This window comes from Oreochromis niloticus, linkage group LG13 (genome assembly GCF_001858045.2).
Source record: "Oreochromis niloticus isolate F11D_XX linkage group LG13, O_niloticus_UMD_NMBU, whole genome shotgun sequence".
NCBI classification, from domain to species: domain Eukaryota; kingdom Metazoa; phylum Chordata; class Actinopteri; order Cichliformes; family Cichlidae; genus Oreochromis; species Oreochromis niloticus.
The window spans coordinates 4,554,123-4,580,108 of record NC_031978.2 but is presented as its reverse complement, the minus strand read 5'-3'; the positions used below and the strand labels follow the sequence as shown (position 1 = coordinate 4,580,108).

The 25,986-nt window shown below is 38.9% G+C and overlaps 2 protein-coding genes and 1 long non-coding RNA gene across 6 annotated transcripts; 1 reads left to right on the top strand and 2 right to left on the bottom strand.

Annotated features, from left to right (window-relative positions):
- Positions 1 to 897: 897 nt before the first annotated feature.
- On the top strand, positions 898 to 21,347 carry LOC100692851 (coiled-coil domain-containing protein 172). Of its 4 annotated transcripts, none has more exons than XR_003213476.1 (9): positions 898 to 1,115; positions 1,299 to 1,384; positions 3,611 to 3,727; positions 4,317 to 4,482; positions 6,766 to 6,867; positions 8,283 to 8,385; positions 15,117 to 15,214; positions 17,580 to 17,667; positions 17,903 to 17,939. XR_003213476.1 is itself a non-coding variant. In XM_025897514.1 (9 exons), exons 1-8 carry the CDS (start codon positions 1,037 to 1,039, stop codon positions 17,936 to 17,938), a joined length of 777 nt encoding a protein of 258 aa, XP_025753299.1. In that variant the 5' UTR covers positions 898 to 1,036; the 3' UTR covers positions 20,630 to 21,347. The 4 variants fall into 4 exon arrangements, 3 of the variants coding, with proteins under 3 accessions (XP_025753299.1, XP_005473780.1, XP_005473781.1); XM_025897514.1 differs by lacking the exon at positions 15,117 to 15,214 and adding an exon at positions 20,630 to 21,347 and having other exon boundaries at positions 17,903 to 17,938; XM_005473723.4 differs by lacking the exon at positions 15,117 to 15,214 and having other exon boundaries at positions 17,903 to 18,181.
- On the bottom strand, positions 8,859 to 9,964 carry LOC109204843 (uncharacterized). The gene is made up of 3 exons (XR_002064367.2): positions 9,670 to 9,964; positions 9,414 to 9,460; positions 8,859 to 8,984 (listed from the first exon to the last, which is right to left on the bottom strand). It is a non-coding gene; the product is annotated as an uncharacterized LOC109204843 (long non-coding RNA).
- On the bottom strand, positions 21,121 to 25,512 carry si:ch1073-126c3.2 (uncharacterized). The gene is made up of 6 exons (XM_005473725.4): positions 25,353 to 25,512; positions 25,103 to 25,191; positions 24,815 to 24,929; positions 21,841 to 21,953; positions 21,624 to 21,738; positions 21,121 to 21,384 (listed from the first exon to the last, which is right to left on the bottom strand). Exons 1-6 carry the CDS (start codon positions 25,393 to 25,395, stop codon positions 21,209 to 21,211), a joined length of 651 nt encoding a protein of 216 aa, XP_005473782.1. The 5' UTR covers positions 25,396 to 25,512; the 3' UTR covers positions 21,121 to 21,208.
- Positions 25,513 to 25,986: the final 474 nt, after the last annotated feature.

Genomic DNA, 25,986 nt, shown 5'->3' with positions numbered 1-25,986 from the left:
AGCTCTTCTCTGAGCCCTTGGTATTTCTCCAGCTTTTCATGTTCCTTCTTCCTGATGTTGCTATCATTCGGTATTGCTACATTTATAACTACAACCGTCTTCCTCTGCTTGTCCACCACCACAACTATGTTCAGTATGTTAGCTTTTACCAGTTTGTCCATCTGTATGATGATATTTGCGGGTGTTACATACTGTGCAGGGGCCTGTCCTTTCATGATGGTTCCTCCTCTTGGAGGAGCAAGAGGGAACCATCATGAAAGGACAGGCCCCTGCACAGTATGTAACACCGGCAAATAGAAGAAGTGACTGATATTGAGAAATCCTACCAAGGGCCGGACAAAGCTGAACTGAAAGACAGCACAGAGGCACTAATCATAGCAGCACTGGAACACGCTCTGAGTATAAGATCAATAGAGGCTGGAGTCTACAACACTACTACTTACTACTTACTTACTAGCTTTCTATAATCACTTCCACTTGCCTGAACTTGACCTAATGTCTCATAATGTGACTCACTGATTATGTGTGTGTGTGTATTAAAACCATTTCTTCTTCTCCTTCTTCTTCTTATTAGTAGTAGTAGCGGTATTTCTTCAGATTTTGTACTGCTATAATGGAGGAATTTTCCAAATATAGAATCTATAAAGTATAAGAGTATAAAGTATGAGATTGATTTATTTATTTTCAAAGGAACAGTCTTTATAATATTTAATGTCAATATCATGATATCAAACGTCAAATTTAATTTAAAATAATTGAATAAGCAAAACTAAAACCAAACATTTTAAGGACACAATAAAAGCAATGACTCCTGTCTGGAAACTACGACTACTAAAACTAAAGCTAAATATACTGAACTACAAATACAAATTAAAGTTAAACAAAAAAACAAAAAAAACTAATTAAAAAATGTTGCAACAATGTCACAATTATAAGCTACCTCAGTCATTCAGACTCTTTGTCCTGACAGAAATAAGCCTCCTTAGATTAGATGGTTTGCTAGCTAACTGTTTATTGACCCAGCTACTAAGCCAACATGAGTTTAGACACACTTTTTCAACAAATTCTTTTAACTGAGCAACAGTTAGCAGAACAGACACAAAAAATCAAGGATGGTAAGTTTTGTTTATTTCTGTCAATCTGTTTGTTTTTTGCTTAATTATCAATCTTCAGCTAGCAAATAAGCTAACAGCTAAACGCTAGTGAAAATGCTAAATATAGATCTATACAGGCTACTGTATTTTAATGTTTAATGTTGCATCATGTGTTGTTGTTGTTGTTTTTTTAATGTTCTTTAGTCAAAATAGCCATCATCAGATGCAATGAGAGGATAAAGAGTGTCACTGAACAGTATGGGAAGAGCAAAGAGGAACTTGATGAAAAGGTGAAACTGTTGCTAGTTGATGCTAACATGTGAATTACATATATTTTGTGACCAGAGCCAAAGCCATAGCACTGTGTTTAAGATGCTTACATTTATTAGATTTTAGATATAAACCATTTGGTTCTTCAAATAACCCTCTGTGTGAATGGTTGTCGTAGTTTACTGAGCTTTAAACAGATTCATCATATATAATGTCTTAAATGATCTTGAACGGTGTTTATTAAATATTTACACAGTAGCTGTAAAATCATGTCATAGGGTGATGGAAAGTGTTCACTTGTTGCACTGTATTTTAGAGTGAGCCCCTGTAAATAGGTCTGTTTCATGGTACTGTGATTTATTACATAACAGCTTTATGTTTACACAGCTCAGTGCTCATTTCAGAGGTGCCATATTATTTAATTTCTAATAAAAATTAGTAAAATGTTGTTCCTGGAATGTTTTACCTGGGATTAACATAACATCTGTATATATAACAAATATAATTAATATTTATTTTTTTGTGGTTTCCAAAAGGAAACAGGCCATTCTACTTATCACCACCATTACAAAACTAAAAAAATGCACACATTGTAAAATATAAATAGAAACTGATGAATTTTAAAAAAAATCAGACATTGAACTATCAAAGCAGCACAGTGCCATATTGATGAGCTGATCTAGTTTATAATTTAAACACTTAATCTCTACCTTCTTTTATCAATGATCAATAGCAAATGGCACTGTAAAATCAATGGCTTATTTCCCCAAATAACATTACTGAGACGTTTCGTGATATTATGCCCCATTACAGAAACAAGAAAAAAAAGAGGCTCTTTGCTCTTTTCACATATATTGCAAGGACGACACCATGCCCGACTGATCATTTGAAAACACATGGCAGTGGTATCTTTTTTTTGACTATTGAGACTGTTTACATCATGCAGATATGCAGGCTGTGTTTACTGCACAGTGTGTTTACAGCTCTCATGATGTAAGGTCTTATGGTTTATGAGAGCTGTCTTAAGATAATTACAGTGTTTATAGGACTTGGAAGCTGATTGTGCTCACGGAAACATGCTGCACTTCAGTATTACAGCAGAAGAAAAGCAAAGCTACTTTCTCCTCTTTAGCTCAAGAAACAGACTGAAAATTGCACCAAAAGTTATGCCCAAGGCAAGAATCTACCTTCCTACATAATCGCTCTTTCTTTATGTTTATATCGATTTAAAAAGAGAATTTTTGCTGAACTAGTTAAAGAAACAGGATGTTTTTGGTTACATTTTCAAAATAACTCCAGTTATTATGTCTGTTATGTCTGTCTCTAATAGTCGGTTATAGAGTATATACTGATTGTTCCAAACTAGGGCTACGTTCACACTGCAGGCGAAAGCGCATCAAATCCGACTTTTTGACCCTATGCGACTCATATCCGATCATGGTATGACAGTGTGAACAGCACAAATCCGATATTTTCAAATCCGATCTGGGTCACTTTTGTATGTGGTACTGAATCCGATACATATCTGATGTTTCAGAAAGCGACTGCTGTTTGAACGGTCATGTCCCATTAAATCCGTCTTTTACGTCACTGACACAAGACAGACGCCAATTATCAGCACCAGAGAACTGCCCGAGAAGACATCGTGAACGCTTCCTGGCCATCCCGTGTAGATGTTAGTGAAACTGTTGGGAAGACAACGTTGGAGAAACGTGAACATTTTATTTGTACTGTATAATCTGCAGATTCTGACAGAAATCTGTAACTATCCTTTGAAGCACCGCTCCTCTAAAACAGCAATAAGGATAATTATTGGGCCATGTGTAAATAACAAAATAACTTTATAACTTAAGCAAAATTGGGAAACGTAAAGTCCAAAACAAGTCTTTATATTAAGGGCCATCAGTCAAACAATACTGTTTGGTCTGGGTCTAAACAGAGCGCGTTGTGTGTGACGTCTTCTTTTGCGCATGCGGGCCGCTTTTAGGGTTCACACTAGAGCGTGTTTGCTGTCACATTTTATTTGTAGTATGAACAAGCAGACAAAAAAATCGGATTTGATCAAAAAATCAGAATTGAGCATTAAGACCTGCAGTGTGAACGTAGCCTAGAACTTTGATCTCATTTCACCCCGTCTGGTATCAGGTGATATCGCTCACATACGAAGCATCACCAATCCATCTCCCTCGCTGTACATCTGTCTGTCAGACTGTGTGTCTTGATCATCTCCTGTATTTATGCTTCAGGCTCAGCAGTTGTCTGCAATGAGGCTGCAGTATGACCTGGCAAAGAAATATGAGAACCAGATGTTAAAGCAAATTGAAGAGCTGCTCTGTCAGAAGAGCCACCTCAGGGAGCATCTAGTAGGTTGAAGCCTGGATCAATACTTACCTCTCAAATTAGACAGGTTGTATCCAATATGGATACCTCTTCAGCTTTAATAGTTTAAACTTCTTGATTGAATCACAGTACTATATGGAATGACCCGATCAATTAATCAGTGATTGCACAGATCAAAAAAGTGGTACCCTTCAGAGATGTTTGTATTTTCGTAGAAACTGAGTTTGACATTTTAGAATTGCTTGTTTAAAATTCCAGAGGTTTAAACTAGGTTATGTAAAAAGAGTGTAAACTCAGAGCTTCATTTTAGAAGCGGGTAATTTTTTTTCTCATTTAGGATTATCTTATTTTTTATACTATCCCCACTTTGCTGCTAAAGTAACAATAGCTATTGCAAGCCCTGTCACAACCCGTTTTCACGCAGCAGGTAAAATGCAGAATGCCACCAAAAAAGGTGGCATTCTGCATTCAACACATTAAGCTCTTAGAGCAAAGATTTTCTTTTTTTCCAAATGTTATCATAATTATATAGTAAAATTAAGTCTGTAGTACCACAAGGTCTGTTATTATTGTTGTTAGAAGTATTTCCCATGATCCTCCTTTTCATACCAGAGCAAGATAAAGAGGGCGGCTAAAGAAGAGGAGGAAAACTTCCTTCAAGAGATCTCAAAGTTTAACAGTGACTTCAGTCTTAAGGCGAACAGAGAGACAGTCTTCAAGAGCCAAACTCACACTGTGCTCCTGGATCTGGAGAAGGAGGTGGAATCGATATACAAAGGTCGTAAAACACTTTACTGTAGTGTTTTCAGGGAAGACAGAGGTTACGTGAAACAGATGTGGCCCTGAATGCTCCTCTACAAATTATTAGTTATTTTAGAAGTGGGCAAAATAGATCTCCAATGCTTATAAATCATGAAAAAGAAAGTTTTCAAGGACTCTATGCAGCACACTCTTTCTGCTTCTGTGGGAGTTAAGAGAGTAAGTAGTAGCCAGGTGATCTAGTGCACTTGATTCACTCATCATTAACAAGTGTGACCACCTTAATAAAAACAGAAATTTTGCCAGCTTGCTCGTTTGGAACATTTACCGTAATCTTCCCGGCAATGGATGTCCCGACAAATTCATGCCAAGATCAGACCGTGCAGCGTTTAGAGCTGCGGTCCCCGATATTTTTTGCGCCACGGACCGGTTTAGGTCCGACAATATTTTCACGGACCGGCCTTTAAGGTGTCGCAGATAAAGACAACAAAATAAAACCAGTACCGGTACATAAAAAAGACGATTTATTCATAACACACGGGAAAAGACCCAGAGAAACTGAGTTAACGATAAAAACCCTGAAAACCATAAATTTCACACCTGAGCCTCAACTCTCGCAGCCTGGTGGGGAGTGCTGGTTTAGTGAAACAGCTAAAATTCCTACAACTACATCTCAGACTTGACAAGCCTCACTTAGCATGTTAAATGTTAAAGTTCATGGCAGTATAATTAGAAAACGACTGAATAGCTATGCCTATTTTGGAGGGGTGTCCTGATTTATCTTAAAAGATTATGGCATTGAAAAGCCCTTGAAAAGGGCTTGAAAAGTTGAACAAACTAAGAACTTCAGGATCAATGTCCTTTGACCAAACTGTAGATATCTGGCCATAATGCACACCACCCTATTTGGCAAAAACCAATGAAAGCATATCAGCACGAACACTGCAAACCATCTGTCAAGGACGGTGGTGGAGGGGGGGATTATTTGGGCTTGTTTTACAGCCACCAGGCCCAGGTAACTTGGAGTCATTGAGTTGACCATGAACTATGTGACCATGGAGCCACATGTGAGCCCATTCATCTGATCAATAAAGCTTGGCTGAAATTGAGCCATGGAACCAAGCACAACAGCAAATCAGGAACAGAGCTGCTGAAAAAGAAACAAATTAAGGTGTTGGAATAGCTCAGTCTAGGTCGAGCTGTGCATAAATGAGTCAGTCAAAACGTCAATGAACTGAAGCAATGCTATAAAGGAGAATGTGCTAGAATTCCTCCGCAAACAATGATAGAATGATAAAGTCATAAAGTAAATGATTATTCCTAAAGATGGTTCTACAACCTATTGAATTATGGGGTGTACTTAGTTTTTCACAAGGCTGCATAGATTTCTGTGAAAACTGACTTTTTCACGTGACTGTAAATAGTCACTAACATGTCAGGTCTAGTTGAGTATTGATTTAGTCTTCAAGTAAAAAATGCCCTAATTTGGCAGATCAGGTGATCTCATTGCCAGCTCACTGCTGGTTGGAAAGCTGATACCCTTCTACATATTCTGTTTGCAGATCAATGTCGTGTAAGATTTTCAGGACACTATGTAAGCTGTTGCCACACAGCTGCAAGCTGGTTTGCAACCCACCTCCTGCCCAGCTTATCATTTCATGCTGAATCTGGTTTACTTTGTGTCGTCTCTGATGCCTGTTTTGTTCTGCTGCTGCTCTGCCCGCCTCCTGCCAGAGCTGTGCTGCCAAATATGAGTTATCTCTGACAGAAATACAAATCTTCTTTTGACTGAAGTGGTCCTGAATGAAATGAATAATTGCTATATCTACTGTGTATGAGCCCAGACATCTCATAGTAGTGTAACAGTTGCCTGCTAAATATAGAAATGCAAGAAATTATACCTGCTTAAACACCCAAATTCCAGTGTAATCTGTGATTAAGTTGGTTAGTGAGTTCAGGGCTTATAATAATTATATAAGCTCACACTCAAACACCTGGCGTCTGCTGCACTATTAATACTTGTGCTGTGAACATATATATCTATTAATGTGTGGTTAAATATTTAACCACACAAAGGTAAAGTAAAGGTTAAATATCAAAAAAAGGTTTTAGAAAACAAGTTTAATGTAACAAAGGTTTTCTTGACAGTTTGAAACCAGCCAAACAAAAACACTGTGTTCATGTTTTTAATGTAATCATTAGGATAACTAACAGCTCTTATACAGGCCTAATGTGATGTGATTTAAACTCAGGCTGTGTTGAGAACTTTTGCAGATTTATCTTTTCCTCTTTTATAATTTAGAGAAGGAGTTGATGAGCTGCACAAACAGTCACATGAGCTCCATTGCGGAAGAGAAGAGAGCACTCCTGCTTGAACTACAGAGTCTGAATGATATCGATGAAGGTGAGCAGCGAAGGTTCATTTTATGCAAAACAGACCATAGCCATATTTTTAAAAGGACCTCTGTAAGCTCCTTTAATTTTTCCACATGCATTCACAGAGCCTTTAACCCAGACCAGCAGTTATTTTATAATTCAGCTGGTCTGCCAAGGCAGTTTAATCTTGAGCCCAGATGTTAGATCTTCTACAACATATTTCTGGCTCCATGAACAGGTTGAGAGGGAGTGCTTGCCGTGTTTTTTAAATCTGAGTTAAGGAGGCTGTACACACACATACTGTAATAACTCCTTTCTAAGAAGAGGAGCCAAACATTCCATGTCAAAGTAAATCCAAAAGTCCACAACTTTGTTTCTGTCCAGGGTTTTACCACATAAAATCCAAAAGGTGAGGCAGAACAGTCCAAAAACCAGTCTGTACATGAAGAGAATAAAAATAAAATAAAGACACTGGCAAAACAAAGCAAGAAGAAAAGCTTATACTAGAATTATGAGAAAGGGCTGGAAGTCTTGACTGCCAACAAGGAACCAATGGGAAAAGGAACACACACAAATACACAGGTGAGTAATTGGCTGATGTAGAACAGGTGTGGAAGAAAACTGGCAGCAGACTGGAAAAAGTTAGCAATTAAATAAAATGTAAGAAAACGGAAAACAAATTAAAACAGGAAGTGAGAGAAAGAACATAACAAAATTCAACGTACCATCAAAAGATTAAGAGTGGAAAGGTAGTTGGTACAGATGACATACCTGTGGAGGCATGGAGCTGAGCTAGATGAGAGACTGTGTGAGCTCTCCAGGACCTCACAAAATCTTAGAGAGTGAGAGGATGTCTGAGGAAAGGAGAAGTGGTGTACTGGTTTAGGCTTTCAAGAACAAGGGTGATGTAGCTGTAGCTACTACAGAGGAATACAATTGATGAGCCATATCATGAGGATATAGAATACAGATATAGAATATAGTTATGATATGGTCTCAAGACAGGAACTGTGTTACTCCATGAGTAAGTCACATATGTATGAGAGAATGAGAAGCACAGACTGGCTGCAGTGGACAGTTTTTGTTGTTTTTAACATTTAGTTTCATTTCACTACAGAGAACTTCTTTGTCTTTCATGACTTTGGTCTTCTTTGTGGCAGGAGCTTAACTAAAAGATGGACAAACACAGAAGCGTAGCCCACATAGCTGTTTTTGGCACTGCCCTCTTGGTGAGGGTACACAGCTGCATAACAGTCTGCAAGCTCTGCGTAGGACCAACACACAACCATACCAGTCCCTTTAGAATAAGAAAATTTAACAGTTGTGTAGTTGGTGTTGTATAATCCAAACCTTGTTCCATTGTTTTAACCGTGCAGCTACAGCATGTGTCTGTCTTCCCCGAGTGACGTCGTCTTATGTTTGATTTATTACTCCTGACTGCAGACCTGGATCGTCAGCTGAGTGAGGCTGAAGCAATGACAGAATCTCTGAGATCGGAGAGCCGGTTTGTCAGTCAGAAACCTCTCTCTGACAGCGCCTGTCTGAGGTGAGTGCTGGATAACTGTCTGGATGCTGAGGGAGGTTTATGCATTTGGACACATGGATGGAGTCTACAGTACCAGATTTACTTGCAGTTACATCATGTCACAGAATAATCTGTGGGAGGTCCAACACAGTAAATATTACAGATAAGTAAGACACAAAAGAGGAGACTTACATAAAAACACAGCATTAGGCTACTCAGCATTTCATTAACAATATTTCCACAGAGATTCCTGGTGTTTTAAACATTCCTTGCTGAGCAGCTGTGATTTTTAATTAGTGGAGAATTTTGTTTTGTGAATGCTGTCGGAGAACTCGGTGTTCAGAAGCACAACCGCTGTCCCCTCTCTGCAGGACCCTGTGGTTTTCTATAGTATAATTGCAAAGAATTCCATCTCAGTAGTGGTATTATCAGCTTCGGTCATTCTTACAACGGTAAATGTACTTAAAAAAAACAGACGAAAGAAATGCTGCAGAGCCAAGCATCCTGGCTTTTAGATCAAACTGTTTGCAAATGGGAGATCTGAATCATACCAAGAAGGGCTGAATAGACCAGTAAGCCCAGTTCTTGTCTTGCCTTTTTCTCCTCCTTGATCCTGCTGGCTAGAGTCCAAACATAGAAGTGTAAATAACAGCGCATTAAGGCCATTTGGTTTAATTAAGGCTCTGATCTGGAGTATATTTCATTTTGTCTGCAACTGGAGAAAAACAACCAACTGAGGCTATTGTTATTGATATATTTATTAGTGATGACAGTGTAAAGCTTAGCATTCAAGCTAAATGTTTAATCAGTTTTGGTTTTAGTGGAATAATACATCAGGCTTTAACCACAGATGTGTATATAAAGGATGGACATAGTAATGCATCATGTTCATTTAGTAAATTGCTGCATTTACAGTAAAATAGATGTTAAATCAGGGTATGATGGATACTTTGAAATCTACAAGTAGGAGCGTGCAGTGTCCCATTGATCTCTGCTCGCCGCATTTCACAAAGTGGTTAGCGCGAGGCGTCAAAATGGAGTCTACGCACCAAAGGATGGTCTCGTGTCTGCTGTCTGTGGCTTTAACTGGAATAATCTATAAAGGAATTCAAACACACTCATACATGTCACATGTAGAGAACCATGTTACACAGAATTCTGGGGTTTTTTTAGGTCACTTCAATATTTTGGATTTCTCTAACAGTAGTTCTTTGACTTTCAAACCAAATGAAAAGTATTAAATTTGTAACCATTAAGGCTCCTCAAAGGAAACTTTAGGGAGACTGCTTCGTCAGATACAGTTACCTCATCATTCTTTTCTCTTCTTGTGGGTATGAGCTTTATTGTCATGACTAGTGCTTTGGCAGGCAGGATGTAGGACCCAGATGCAGGACTCGAAACGAAAGGTTTAACTGAAGGAGGCAGCTTTAATGGCTGTGCAAAACTCAATACAATAAAACATAAATAAAAGTAGAAATAGAAACTTTGGAACTAGAACTAGAAACTAAAACTGGAAACTCAGAGGAAACACCAAGAAGGCACAGCGAGACACACAGCTGCATGAGGTAACGATGACACACGGACAGAGGAAAACACAGGGCTTAAATACACCAGGAAGTGACGAGGGAGTGAGAAACAGGAGGGAGACAGAGCTGGGACTAATCTGACCAAACGAGACAGGGAAGAAGCAAAACTGAAAACACTGGACATGAGACCGTCAAAGTAAAACAGGAAATACAAGACGGGCACGGAGACACGGATGACAGGGAAGACAGAGGAGATGCACAAACATAGAGACTGGGAAAGAACAGACAAGAAAAGATAACTGACTTGACACATAGAACACAAAGAAGGCACAGTAACAAAACCTAAGATTTAAAAATACTAAAGTATAATATATATAGTCAAATATTATAAGGGCCTAAATAACAACAAAATGAGCCACCGATCATAGTAATTGTCACAGCCAGAGAAAACAGTCAACCGCACAATATAAAATTGAGGGCTGAAAAGTTGCTTAAGAACATTAGATCACTGTTTTAGTACCCTGTGTTTAGTTAGGTGTTAGAAAGCTAACATTAGCTACGTGCTAACAAGTTGCTGCAGTAAGCCAAGTCACTTGCAAACTTTCAATGTAAAATGACCTGAACACTCTCAGAAAGCTTCTGAGCTTAGCTTCCATGAATGTAGCAGCTTAAAAATGACATTTGTTTCAAACTGGACCAAACGTGTGCTTAACATGTAGGAAAGCTAAGCATCAAGATCCCTCTGTGTTCACTGTTTCCTCTGTCCACTTTTTCCCTTGCATTTTCCATGTTTTATTTCCAAATTCTAAAATCAATTTTTACATCTATGTTCGGGGATGCAATACCAGATTTTAGGCATTTAGTTTTTTTTCCTCCAATAAGCAGAACTGAAGAAGCAGAGCTATGTCTTCACAATAAAATAATCCCTCCTCTACCTCTCTGAGCTCAGCCTACCTTGTGATTCTCAAGCAACGTGTGAGTGCACAGTGTTCCTCGATTTTTCTGTTATAGTGCACTCGTCAGGTCAGATTTCAATCAGTCAAGGTGGTGATGGGGATCAAGCTCAGCCAGAGGCTTTGCAGACCTCACACTGGCTCCATCCTATGTTAATATACAGTCAGTGGGTCCAAGCTTAGTAGTCTAAGTTACTGTTACTGACTTAGGCTTTGCCAGAGAAGTGTTTCTCCATGATCATCTCTTAGGCATGTTTAGCTATTTAATTAAATGATTGTTTTTGTTATATTACATTGGTAATAGTTGTTAATCGGTGCAGTTCAGTATGCAATTATAAATATGTGGGTGTCACAGCCCTGGGTTCTGTGTTTTTGGACTCCTAAGTTGTGTTGACGATTAATCGTCTTCAGCTTGATTCTTTGTTTGCTTATTTCCAGTTACTGTGGTGGTTATAGTATTTGTTCTGTCAGGTAAACATGCCTCCCCTGTGTTCCCCATATGTAGTAAAGTCCCTCTCACTTTGTTAATGCTCCCCTTTTAGTTATTTCCTGTATTACTTTGATAATCATGTATCCGTATGCAGTAATTTTAGTTTACTTTTCGTGTCTCATTGAGCCATGAGCAGTTGCACATCACCTCCTGTGGATTTAGTTCCTCCTGTTTCTGATTTTCTGGATTAACCTCTAGTGCGACAGAAGGTTGTTCATGGAGTTCCTGTCTGGACATTTTGTACCAACACATCCTTCTCCATTGAATAATCAGTCTGTGTTCATCTTGCTAAGATATTTAAACTGAAATCCATAGCCTTTGATTCATGTTGTTTTCATTTTGCATTTCTTTGCTTTTCAATTTCTTTATTCAAATTTTCTTTCATATTTTCAGTCAAATCTTTCGAACGATGTTGTTGTTGTAATTGAAATCTGGTTTTACTTTGTGCTGTAGCCGTAAAGCTACATGTCTTAATGTTTCTTATTTCTCAGTAAGTACAAGAAAAAAATATACATAGATTTTTTTCCCTGTCCTGTCCGACAATATAACAATCAGAATTGTTGTCTGAAGGACAAAAAAGCCAAACAGTGGTCCACTTGATAGTTTTTATTTTTATAGATTTTATTAGAACTTTATTAGGATTTTTTATGGTAAATGGCCTGTATTTATATAGCGCTTTAACAGTCCCTAAGGACCCCAAAGCGCTTTACATATCCAGTCATCCACCCATTCACACACTGGTGATGGCAGCTACATTGTAGCCACAGCCACCCTGGGGCGCACTGACAGAGGCGAGGCTGCCGAACACTGGCGCCACCGGGCCCTCTGACCACCACCAGTAGGCAACGGGTGAAGTGTCTTGCCCAAGGACACAACGACCGAGACTGTCCAAGCCAGGGCTCGAACCGGCAACCTTCCGATTACAAAGCGAACTCCCAACTCTTGAGCCACGATATTACAACGATAACCGACAAGACTGGGGACGGAAAAGAAAAAAGAAGAAGAAAGAAAGTGAAGTTGGAGAGAGAGTTAACAGAAAGACAGAGAAAAAAATAGAGGAGAAGAAGAGGGATAGAGAGAGAGAAAAAAAATGACGGCTACACCAGAGCAGGCCCTGCCAAGCGGCCGCCAGGACGCAAACCAGTACTCACCCGAGCACCCAGCCTCAGACACTGGGAACCTCCAATGCAAGGGCGGGTTGGGGCACCAGGGGAGCCTGAGAATTGTGAATACTTAAATATAAAACTGAACACTAAAAAGAAGCAGCAGAAAGCACTCGGAACCACATTTATGACAGATATGTGCTCCCTTCACAGTACAGATGTACAGTATACAGTATAGATGCATGGCATAAATTTAATTATTTCCTACAGAAACGTATTGAAACAGGTCCACCCTGTCACTACATTGAGAGATGTCCTTTATTTAATTAAAGGTTGGCGATCAATAGTGTTCCAGGAAGGAAGGGTCATTGTTGTTGCTGATGCCACCACTTTGGATAATGTCCTCTTCACAATACCATGGTTCAGTTTTGTTTCTGGTTTTGAAATAAAGATGTTAAAGAGGAAAGGAATAAGGGCATGTTAAAAACATTTGCTTTATTTATATTTCTCTATATATTAATCTTCATGTGCGCTTCCTTTTTTGTTAGCCCACCTTTTGTCTCTCGCTCTCTCTCTCACTCTCCCTCTCTTAGCATCGTCTTAAATCATGCATGTGCATGGCATGTCCTGTTCATCCATCAGCCTCATTAAACATACTAGGTCCTTCATTACCGCTGGCCTTATTAGCCCCGGGAAGTGCTGAGGATGTAGCTTTGGCGGAGACACCCCCTCCTCTTGTAGCCATTCTTATGATCATCCATTCTGAACTGAAACCATCAATCCTGTCTTTAGCCACTGCAGCGTGTCTTTAAAACGCATATTTAACTCTCTGCTTATTGATTGTTGGAAATTGAATGCATGTCAATTTGAAGGAGTGCTAGAGTCATTTAAAAAGTGTTCAGTGTGCAAAACAGAGTGGTTGCTGGTGCAGATTGGACACTGTCACAATAGAAAGATACTTGAAATATGCACCTATGTGATTGGAATTGATTATATAAGAGCTGTATATATTTTATTATGTGTCGGATTTTCTTCACTGACATATTACTGGCAAATTATTTATGAGTGTTCATTTAAAGATGTCTGTAGCTCTGTGTGTAGCTCTGTAGAGTTCCAGTAAAAGCCAGCAGAGACCACCAACAGCCAAAATGCCAAATGAGTATTGCTTTAGGGACATTATTGTGTCGTTTGAAGCACAGCCTGGTCGCCTTAAAAATCGGATTTGTAAGTTCCAGAGAGAAGTGTAAAGTTTAAAACATGGCTGTTGGTTTTCAAACTGTGAAAATGCAATTTTAGGCAGGCTGTTTTATTGTTTCATTAACTTCCAATAAAAGAAGAAACGGTTCGTTCGTCTTCAATTCAGGTGTAGCTCAGTATGGATCCTCCACAACTGCCATAACAGTTCAATCACAGCCAAGGCATCACGCTGCGCGGATCAAAGTCCAATGGCTCTCAGAGACAAACTGAACTGAGTAACACAATTGTATGTTTATGAAATTATAGTGTGAAATATTTACTCTGCTGCCATAAGCGCAGACTGCTTTTAAAGGCACAAGAAGAAGTTTGTTTCAATCTGTAACCGAGGAGCAGCAGTCCATAAAGTTCACATATGTGATTACGTTTAAGTGCATTTTTGATCTGTCCTGTCTTTATCTGATATACTTTATGTGATCTCTTTGTTTAAAACTTGTCATTATTATTACATTTCTTCCATGATATTGTTGCAAACGTGCTCATTTTTAAAACTTTACAGTAGTAACAGCTTCTCCCTTTTATTCTAATCTAAGGTTTAATTAAGCGAACACTAGCAGCACAGCAGAACACGTTAAAACTTTCAATTTACACATATCACAGAGAAACATCCACAGTATTAATGATATTAAGGCAATAAAATCATCATCATAACTTCCATTCATTGTTTTTTTTTTTGTTTTTGTAAATGCATTTTTTGAACATGATTAGGACTTAATATTTTGTCCCCAACAGGAGAAAAATAGTTCCATCCATTCCTTCATTTTTCCAGTTCATGGTTGCAGGCGGCTCGGGCTGGAGAGACAGACAACCACTTACACTCACATTCAGACATATGGTCAATTTAGCAGAGATTCAGATCATCAGTTCACCTGACATGCATGTCTTTGGACTGTGGGAGGAAGCTCCCAAGGGAGAGCTCACACAGCCACAGGGAGAACACGCAAACTACGTACTGAGAGGCCAGTTAAAACCCAGAACCTTGTCACTGTGAGCCAAAGGTGCTAACCACGGGACTAGATGGGGTGGCGGTAGCTCAGGTGGTAGAGCAGGTCACCTACTAACTGAAAGGTTGGCAGTTTGATTCCAGTTTGCATGCCAAATATCCTTGGGTAAGACACTAACCCCATGTTGCTCTCCAGTGCATCCAGCAGAGTGTGGATGTTAAATAGAAAGTGCTTAGAAGAAGTTGTGTAAAGTGCTTTGAGTGCTCAGATTGAGTAGAAAAGCAACATTTAAGAACCAGTCCATTTACTAAAAAATATTCCCATGAAAATCTCTACATTGTTGTTGTTTTATGTGTTCAAACTTTTCTGAAATGTTCGGATTTTTCTTCAGCCTTCACCGCATTTAACCCCCATGTTTTAATCAGCAGACTTTTAAAAACAGTTTGACATAAACAAAAATCATTTTTTTTGCTGGATTCCAGACTTTGCCCCTGGACTGGCGTCACACTGGGATGCATGCTTTCACTCTTACCCTTTGTATCCTGTATCAGAGTGGGTGTGGAAGCAGGACCATTTAAAAGTATGCACATGACTCTGTTAATGTTAGACTTACCTGACCATGCACATCCTTTGCATTATGAGTTTCAGTTTCTTCTGGATAAACACAGTAAAACCAGCTTTGTTCCTGTGGAAATCACTCAGATGAACAAATGATAGTTTTTGATATCCTACATAAAGCAGTGATTTTTGATTTATATTTTAATTATGTTTTATCCTTTATATTTGTCGTCTGTGTTTGTTTCAAAAATGTGCATGTGTGGATGGATGACTCACCTGCTGCAGACGAAATCTGCCTACGAGTACAAAGTAATATGACCCTGGCTGAATATGCAGATGAGGCATCATCTGTCTAATTCCACTCTTTTTATCATTTAGAAAATGTTGTCTCAAAAAAATCTGCTCTTGCAACATTTTTAGGAATAGCAAGTTCTATAAATCAGAACAAGATGTGCTTTAAAAAGCTTCAGAACATAGATGGGACTAAAACGGCAACTCCGAGTTTGAGGAAAACTATATTTAAGGAAACGTGGCCTTTAAATATGTGGAGTGAAAAATTCTGCGTATTTCTTCTGGGGTAAAACTATCATGCTCTGTGTGTAGCAGCTATGATTTCCTAGAAACAAGTTAACTAAGCAGTGCGTATACATATTTGAGCTAAATAAAAAGTCTGGATTTCCAATTACTAATTGAATTTGCACAGCAGTAGTTCAGCTGTAACCAGACTAAGACATTCCGGAAGCTTTCTGCTGGTCTCAAAATGTTTCTTTCTTTCATTGACGCATTCCTTCTGCATCTGTGTGTCCTCATCTTTTATTTCTTTTTTCACCTGCAGCCATGCACTTTAAAGCACCCAACCCGCCTTTAAAAATTTTCCATTTGGATGATTTTGGTGTGAGAGAAATTGCTACACTTGATTTGTTGCTGTCACGTCATTTTATACTTAGAAGTTTGTCCCTTGTGGTCTTCTGTTCATCCTTGTATCTATGGAGCAAGCTCCAGGAGACATTACTAAATACACAAAATCAGGGAGAATGCAGTGTTAACTGCAGCTTTGTGGAGGAGCCGAAGAGTCTAACATTTTAGGCTGTGAGTGTTTGTGCTTGTCTCTACACTCCCCCTCTTCAGCTGTGACATTTGTCATACATGGTGTACATTTTGAATTAACAGCACACAATTATGCCTCATGCGGTTTAGTCACTTCTGTCAAGTACTGCAGTCCCTCGGTCTGGCTTCATTTTCTTAGCGCGCCACAAAGGTTACATAATGCAGGACAGGAAAACATTTAAAATTAGCTGATCACAGAATGATCTGTTACCAGTTTTGGCAACAAGGCGTTGGACTGCTGAGGCTTCCACCTCTGAACGCTGCCTGATACATAGAGCACCAGAGCGAGGGTTGCCCCAGTGACTCATTATAGCTGACCCAGTAGATGCTTACTGACAAGAGCCTCCCCAAGGTCTGGCTGCAGTGTGGGGCATGGTAACCCTGTCCTGGGCGAGGTATCATGGACGATTTTTCTCTTCATCATAGCTCTGAATCTAAGATGGGTGAGGCGTTCAGTCATTTGGAGCAAGCTTAGGTTACAGTAGCTACTCCTCTACATCAAAAAGAGCCGTTTTAGGTACATGTCTGATCAACATGCCTCCTGCGTGAGGTGTTTTGCGCATATCCAACTAGGAGGCCCCAGAGCAGACGCACGGGAGAGATTATGTCTCTTAGCTGGCTTGGGAATGCCTCTGTGTCCCCCTAGGAGGTGGCTGGGGAGCGGGAAGACTGGGCATCTCTGCTCAGACTGCCCACACTTTTCCCTGCTGACCCAGATAAATGGCAGAAAATGGATTGGTAGGATCTGTTTCAAGATAATTCATCAGTTTCAACTCATGTAAATGTATTGCTCGGTGGATGCTGGGATACAGTAAATTGTAAATACCTTAGTTGAACCGTAGTCCTAATCCAGTGGTGAAATTGTTTTTGTGCACACAAACAATCACTGAGTCAAATGCTGTGATTTATGTTACACATATAGTTACAACACCTCGCTCTGAACATTCATCTGAAATGTCAAACAGTCACATAAACTCAGACTTCAGGGGGAAATCTGTTTAACAGATGGCAGCTATTGTGTTCATTTTGTTATTTTTCAGAAAGCATTTGAAATATTTTGTGCATGTGGATTCGGTGTTCCCACCATTATAAATACTAGAGGGAAAATGGTATTATGTTATGTATTTCTTTTATTTTGGACACAATAACAAAGCAAAAGTAAATATAATGATAAAAACAATATACCAGAAAAAAAATAAGCGGTTTAAACTCTACATGCAAAAATGAAGTTTATCCAAATGTTATGTTTTGTTACTGACGTGGTTTCATTTACTTGCCAGGCTGAGGAAGGAGCTGGAGATGCACAGAGAAGGACAACTTGAGCATCTGCGAGAGGAACTAAGCTCAGAAATTCAATTCCTGCAGTCAGTAAGTTGGTGGCTTTTATTTAAATTATTCCATTTATTTTTTTCCTTTTTTATCATGACACAGTCATACACAGATACTGTCAAATTTGCTTAGAATTTTTGAAAGGTAGTTGTGGGCAAACTTCCAAATGTAGCACACGAGCTAAAATGTATATCTGTATTCATTTGCAAAACATTTGTCATTGTCACATTTGTTATTTGTAAACCTATTTTTTTCCCTTCTTTTTTACCTCCAGAAGCTGGAGAGCAGCCAAGGGGCTGAGCAGTGTTAGGTTAGGCACACTGATAATTTGCAAAGTTTATCTTGTTTGTCTTATGTTCAAAAACAAAGATGCTGATTTACAGACGGTTAGTTTCTCCTTCCCTGCTTTCTTTATTCTTTTTTATCTCCTAAGAGTCTTAACTAAGCCCTGGATAATATTTGTTTTTCTATGTGTGGATTGAATATTTTCTTTCTGTTGGTCTTTGACGCTTTTGTGCCCATTTCTGGGATAGTCAGAAGACCCCCCCCCCCCCCCCCCCCCCCAAAAAAAACAGGTTTATTAAAATGTATGAATCCTTTTTTCCGTGTGTCTAATCCTTGCTTATACCACCAACAAGTTAAATTAAAAAATATGATTCTTATTAATGTAACTATTCACAAACACATGCAAAAAAGGTATTCAAAGTTTTGTCCCAAAAGTGATTTTATATTGCCCTCTAGTGTATAGAATATGGTATTGCGACATTCCAGTCCAATCAGAGATGATGCGTACTGAAACAGCAGGTGAACAGACATTGCATAATTGTTGCATGCATTTCATTTTATTTTATTTTATTTTATTTTATTTTTATTCTTTATAACATTCAACGTATCCTGTTCCCTGGATACCTACCTATGTAACGCTGCCTTTTTCGGCTTGGTAGGCTCTTTACCTCCTTACCACCAGACTGAAACAAATACATTTTTTGATTAAAAAAAAACAAACATTTTAATACCTGGCTGCAGTTTGCTCCCAGTTAGCTATAGGATTGTTAGAGAGGACAGCCACTCATCACTGGTCAAACAGTAAGGTCACAATCATAATAAGGGTTCTCAGATGAGGTCTGTTCAACACAAAGATATTAGATAAGCTTAGGGTTAGGGCTTTGAGCAAGGTTGCCATGCTCTTCCATTTCTAGCTGGGGAATTATACTTACTGATCAATAATAAATTTGGAGTGCATGGGTAAATAAGTTTTACTGAGTGAGTTACCAGCCAGAAAACACAGAAGCTTAAGATGCGATATTTAGGCTTTTGCCACCCAATGGAAGCTCTGTGCAATTACAATTTACCACTCTTAATCATTCAGTCCACAGACAGTTATTTCCTTAATTGATAATTAGACGGTCTGCCAGCCTACACCAGAGGGTCGTGCTGTGGGTCATTTTCTCTCTGATTAAAGTGACTCCTAGTAGAATGATGTGGAATGTCAATGGCTACCTAATGAGATCCTGCAATCTCATTTTGACTTTTTAACCTCGACCCCGGTGAGCTACATCTGGATGTGTCTGCAAAAACTGAGAGCAGACAGAACAGCAGACAAAGCAGTCCATTTGGCAGGGTGGTTAACCTCATTTTAATGGCTGCTCTCATCAATATATGGCTGTCAAGCACATGAATATTGAGTGTCTGCTAGTCAAATGAAGTCAGATGGAAAACAGTGAAGATGGCAGTAAGACATTTGCTTTTGTTAATGTAAATGGAAGGGATGCAGCCATTTATTTATTAATATTTAAGTGGCTGCATTGATGCAGATGCATTTGCATTGTGTTAAGATTCAAAAATTAAGGAGGGATACAGGAGGAAATCCAAATAACACACTGATCCGGCCGGGTGGAGTCAAACGATGATTTTTAATGAGGTTCACCTCATTTTCCACCAAAGATGAAGACCAAGATGAATTCCAGAGGGTGGTTGAAAAGCTTGTCTTGAATATAGTTCCAGTTGCAGAGGTAATAACCAATATACTCTGCTGTGTACACCAGTTTTCCTTTTAACCTTAAAAGTCTGAAAGTTTAAATGACTTATTATAGGAGTAGTCAACAGATAAGTTATTAATGTCAAAAAGGGGCAGAGGATGGCAAACTCCTTTGGCATGTTTGTATCAGAGAAGTGGTTAACTTCATTTTTTTTGCAATGCCACCTGTAAAGGGATGTGACATATATATGTAAGGTAGCATTTGAAGTGTGATATCTAGGTATCACTAGAGTAACATAGGAAATCTTGTCTTGTCAAATGTATAGTACCTACATTACCAAAAGGTGTCCCTGTAAGGACATATTTTGAGCCAGAGAAGGGGAGAATAGTCGATTAGAGTTCAATGATGGTGTAATCTCAATATGCACAGCTTTTGCATGAGCTGGTTTAGCTCAGTGTGTTGAGCAGGCAACTACATGGCATGCAGCTGAGAGCGGCCAGCCCGGGTTCAAGTCCAACCCGGTCGCCACATGTCGCTCTCTCTGCTTTCCTGTCATTTCTTCCCTGTATCTGTCAATTTCTTTTTTTAAAAAAAGGCTAAAATAACAGTATCTTTTACACATATAGTTGAAAACCTTAATACTGGTTGTGAGAGAAATATGTGAGAATTTGCAACTGATTTGCCTACTCTGTCTACATACTAATCACAGACTTTGACAAATGTGAAAATAGTTTCAGCGTGCATGAATCTATTTAAGTAATTGTACGCCCTTACAATATATATCGACATCCATTGAAGAACAGTTTGGAGACAAACACACTCTGAACTTTTTAGATTAGGTTTAAAATTTGCCCTTTTGATGAAGTGTATAGTTAAGACTGGCTCAAGTGACCCGAACCCTCCTTTAGTTACACTGCAATGGGCCTAGGCTGTTGGGAGCTTCCCATGATGCACTTCTTTACTCATCTCTTTTCACTCTGTTTTTAATCATTAGTTATCATTAATCTGTCTTTTTTACACAGTGTGTTTTTTGTCCCGTCTTTCTGCCTTCACCCTCAACCGTTTGTGGCAGATGGCTGCCTCTCCCTGAGTCTGGTTCTGCCAGAGGTTACGTCCTACTATCACCAAGTGCTTGCATGCAGGGGGTCTTCACGTTGTTCGGGTTTTCTCTATGTTATTGCAGCATCTTGGCGGTATAAAGCACCTTGAGGTGACTGATATTTCATATCAATAAAACTGTATTGAAACGAACTGTTCCTTTGATCTAACAGCATGAGGGGGCAATATAATATTAGTATTCATTATGATACATGACCACCGCCAGTGTATAAACTTTAATCTGGATTTTTTCCTACTAACAGGTGAAAAATATTCAGATATTTTCAGGTTTTCAGTGCACAAGGGTTGTGAAAATAACTGCTATAACTGTGAGGCACTGTGAAAATGCAGGGCCTCTAAAGAAACTATGCAAACACATTTATGTCCATATGCACAAATGCCAGAAAAAAAACACTCCATGTTAAAGTATTTATTAAAATGTTTTTACTGCAGCAGGAGGTCCCTTTATACCCCATTTTTCATGACATGGTTCTCTATAATGTTTAACCACATACAAGACAGGCATACTTCAGCTCTCCTTGTATGCCTTTACCCTTCAGCTCAGCAGAAAAAACTTCAAGAGTGCGATTCTGCATTTGAATGTTGCTCTTGGTTGTTATGCAGTCCTGATCTTTTGGAAAATATGCAGTTGTTGCTCCTGAGACTTGAATAGATGCTTCTAGAAAGCAAGAGCAAAACATAAGTTCAACTTCACATCTTAAAATCTACATACATTTTCTGGTATTTAAACTCTGTTTAGTGCCACTAAGACTATACTTATTAAAATGCAATGAAAAAGAACTTTGCAGAGAAAATTGCAAGCACATTTGGATATGACTGAGTTGTTGGGAACGACTCCCTGCTTTGACCTCAGCTGCAGATTCATAGTAATAAGAGATGAATAAACTGCTGCCTTACCGATGCACTCAGCCAGCTTGTTTCCTCCTACGTACTGGCTCTGCCACTGATATCCTGTTTGCCCACTACATTCATCAAAAACACGTCTTTTTCTCAGAAAACCAAAATCATAACCCTGTGAAAAAAGACTCGTATTACTCATCCCACTTTCCACTATATGAATCATGAAAAACTGAAAAATATATGACAGATGCTGATACATGTATGTACCACTTACATAGTTGCACATGGGTTTGCAGTAGCGCTTGTCGAAAACAGTGGCACATGCCAGCCCCCCGTTTTTTGGCACTTCAGCTTCTTTGCATTGTTTTGGCTCAGATCCTTGGCATTCTGTAAATCAATGAATCATAAACATTTATATATTAGATGTCCATTTCTTCTGTCTTTCCTGCTTCTTTAGTTCTGTATTATACCAGAGCTTCTGTTCAAAAACAGGGAAAGTAATCTTATTTTAAATGTAAATGTTATTTTCAGAGGGAATGTGTTCCTCAGTAAAGTTAAGGGTGACATGAAAAGCCACTTGGCAATTACTACCTTCAAGGGTCCTTCTTTAAATAGTAGACTACAGTTCATCTTAATAAAGCTTCCGTTCCAAACCAACCACTCGTTTGCCAGTGATTCCACTTCATTAAGTATTCCTCAAGGAATGCGATCATTTTCGTGTACTCTAGAGCACTCCTTAAACCAGTGGTTGCCAAACTTTTTTTGCTAGGCCCCCTTTGTTTTACATGAACATCTTTGCGCGCTCCTCCAGCCACGCACACCCATATTTTGTTTTCAAACTCCATTGTAGTTTATTTCACACCTCAAACCTTTTGTAAACAATTAAACAAATAAAAATGAACTGCAATAAATTAAAGGTAGCAATAAAATAAACTACTAAATCTTTTACGCTACGTCCACACCTACACAGGTATTTTTAAAAATGCAGCTTTTTATATGCTTCGGGGCCTTTCATCCACATGTAAAAACGGCATTTTGGGTCACTGAAAATGGAGATTTTTAGAAACTCCTGCCAGGGTGAAGTTTTCAAAAAGTTTGTTTTTGCATTTACGTGTGGATGAGGAAAACAGATTTAGTCACACAACAGGTTATCATATAACTCTATTCTGACTAACATAAACTAATATAGTTCATACGTGGCAGAAGTACGCCGCACACAGGTGTCATATCATGTACATCTTAAAGCTGCCTTCTTTGCCTACTCTGTCTTTTATTAGTTTACTGCCTAAAATTCCATAAGCACCTTTAACAGCTGCACAATAGTATTTAAATACTAATCAAAGTGCAACATGTTACATGTCTAACATAGTCCAACATATTCTTTGTCAGTGTCCCACATCTCATCCTACAGCAGCTAGGGCAGGCTATGAATGGATGGATGGATCTAGCCTGAAACTTAACTACAAACCCTAACATAACCAGCCTCTTGATGTGGTTCCCAATAATGTGTCAGACTCAGTAACATGAGGAGGGTCCAGTGGGAGCTCTAATGTGATCTTTACATAAATCCTCATCTGGATAAACATAAATTTCAGTTTGGGGGATCAGTTTAATTGCAAAAAGAAAGAGTAAATTAAGAAGTAAATATCAGTCATCTAGTTGTTAATGACATTCTGCTTCTTGTTCGGTGGTACTTTATTAGTGCGTCTTGTTTCTAATGAATATATTCAAGAACTTTCACGCCTCAAAATGGGCTTTTGGGAAGAGACTTGTTTTTTTTTTTCTTTTTAATGGCCCTTAAATATACAAAAATACATTTTATGCTTGAGTGAATGAAACTCCATTAAAAATGGTTGAAAATTGACATTCGAGTCCTGGCAGTTCTCCTTTGCGAGAAGGCCAAAATGCCATTGCTGAGCACCAATATTTATTTTATGCAGAAAAAAAATGTATTTATGTATTTGCACTGCCGCTTATGAATCTATTAAACTTTATTATCTTGGTTAGTGCTTCTCTTTTGTTGACAACTGAGTTACAATTATTTTAAGATGGCTAAAAATGTATTACTAAGCTATGAATGTCATGAAACGTTTGTGTGCAGGCAGGATAGGACCCAAACGCCCAAATGGAAGTACTAAATGCATGGGGAAGGACACAGGGAAATGCATACTGACATAAATACACAGAAGGATTACTAGGAAATGAGAACGGGGAACACAGCTGATACAAATTAACAAGAACTACACCGAACATGAAAACACGAAGCTTTCAAAATAAAACAGGAAACTGTCGAATATCACAAACGAGTGGGGGAAAGGCAGATAAGAGTGAGGAAGGGAGAGAGACATGACACAAAGGGAGACAATACACCATAACATGACACGGGGACTGGGAGGACACAACACTGGGGAAAATGAGAAGGTCTAAGGAGATAAACATAGATGGGAAACATGGAATGACACACACAAGGAAAAGAACATGGGCACAGAAAAGGGAGATAAGGGACACGGACTGACACCACTAACACATACACACAGAAGTGGACACAGACATGACGGGAGCCTAAATGTACAAAGATTAACAGAATAAACTCAGGATTACTACTAAGATAATAAACCAGAACACCAAAGGTCATGAAAACACAAGAAACAAAATGCTGGGTCAAAAGGACCCAGAACCATGACAACGTATTCTTTTTTGACACTGGTTCACCCTCATCCCAGTTACAGTTAAACACTAAATAAATAAAAATATACTTTATTCAACTTTTAAATGAATCTTCCACTAATTTAATGAAAGGGTGAAATACTTTGAGTGGACTCTTCATGCGATGTGCAGTTAAATGGTCGCGTGTAAGACATTTCAGCAAACCTGAGGTTGTCGGATCTGCAGTACTAGTCAATTTTTCTAATCAAACTGGTAACACCCTGATCAATAACTTCTTCATGTGTAGCAGCAGGTTGTGTAACTGAAACAGAAGCCCACATTTGTGGCGTTTTGAGAGAACTGGCTTCTTTTTAAGGTCCAATGCACAAAACTGAGATGAGAACAAATATGGAAATATGGACTGTAAACATCAGTCGTTAGCTTATATTTAAATTCATATCAGCCTTTATTTTTAAACAATCATTTTATATTTATGTTGCAATGGTAACTAAAGCCCAACACTTAAAGTGATTCTAACAGAATTGAAGTGAAATGCAGAAACAACACAAACAGTCGCACATGTCGCTGGCTCATCCTCCTACCTTTCAGCTGGTGTGTGTGCAGAGTATCCGTCAGATTCCTCATGTAGAGCTCCAGTGCAGCTGCCTGCTGTGCACTCCAAGAAGATGGTGGGTTTTCACCACACTTTACTGCCACCTATTGGTTAATATCAATTCAGTTTATATGGAAAGCAAATGGAGAATATTGTCAAGTTATTTATTCTTCTTTCCTTTTTCCTTCCTTTCTTTACCGTCACTTAATTTTAAGTAAGTAAATAATGTGAGTTGTATTTATATGCATGTATGTGGAAAGACAAATTAATAACTTGCACTGAGATCAGCTGACAAACGTTCCCAGAGTTCAGCTTGTGAGCTGCAGTTGAGCGGTATAGTTTCATGAGCTGCACAGGAGGACAAGACTGCAACCAAGCACACAAACATAAAGAAAACCCCAATGTAATATTCATCTTTTCTTTTACACCTTACATTTTATATTCCTTTAGCTGCATTTTTGTATTCCTCATATACACTCTGCCTGTGATCTCACATTACGATAAACAATGTGTAAATGTGAGTTTACCTGCAAGTAAGCAAAGCCAAGTCAGTGTTGCCTTTAAAGCCATGGCCACTAAATGAGGGTTTTGCTGCCCCAGAACTGAGACCTCAAAGCTGTGACAGGTGAATTTATTGACTCAGTCTGTCAGGGCAAAGTTCACAGAATTGGTAAATCCTGTGGTTTTCAGCTGCAATTGGAGTCAGCGCCTGTCAGCATTTCCTTGACGATGACGTAACATGAAAGTGAAAAAGATTAATTATTGAGCACACTTTAAAAAAAAACAGTGTCTCTTATACATACAGTATACAGGAAATTCTCTTGGTAAGAGTTGTTTTCAGTATGCATGTCCCTGCTTTGTGCTGATGGGGGAGCTGGAAGCACACACTTACTGCTCCAATTAGAGCTTTGTGCTGTTCTGCTTCAAACTGGATGTCACTTCTACTTCTCAGCTGCGAGACCATTATGGAGCCAAATGTCAGAATGCGATTCAGACACACACCCTCTCACATACATGTGCGCGCACCAGCCCATCAGACACACTGGGTGACTTAGTGTCAGCCAGTAGTTGTGCCATGAAGGATGACTGTGTAAATAATTCACGGTGGATGTTATTCATTATGGATGTCTGACGATCTGCGAGAAAATGAATTATTGAAGC

Excerpts from the sequence above, each read along its gene's own strand:
- LOC100692851 (XM_025897514.1), top strand. The coding sequence starts at position 1,037 with ATGAGTTTAGACACACTTTTTCAACAAATTCTTTTAACTGAGCAACAG. Across the intron at positions 6,868-8,282 it reads TCTGAATGATATCGATGAAG|ACCTGGATCGTCAGCTGAGT; the intron begins GTGAGCAGCGAA and ends TCCTGACTGCAG. Across the intron at positions 17,668-17,902 it reads AAATTCAATTCCTGCAGTCA|AAGCTGGAGAGCAGCCAAGG; the intron begins GTAAGTTGGTGG and ends TTTTACCTCCAG.
- si:ch1073-126c3.2 (XM_005473725.4), bottom strand. The coding sequence starts at position 25,395 with ATGGCTTTAAAGGCAACACTGACTTGGCTTTGCTTACTTGCAG. Across the intron at positions 21,954-24,814 it reads GCACACACACCAGCTGAAAG|AATGCCAAGGATCTGAGCCA; the intron begins GTAGGAGGATGA and ends ATTGATTTACAG. Across the intron at positions 21,385-21,623 it reads CAAGCTGGCTGAGTGCATCG|AAGCATCTATTCAAGTCTCA; the intron begins GTAAGGCAGCAG and ends CTTGCTTTCTAG.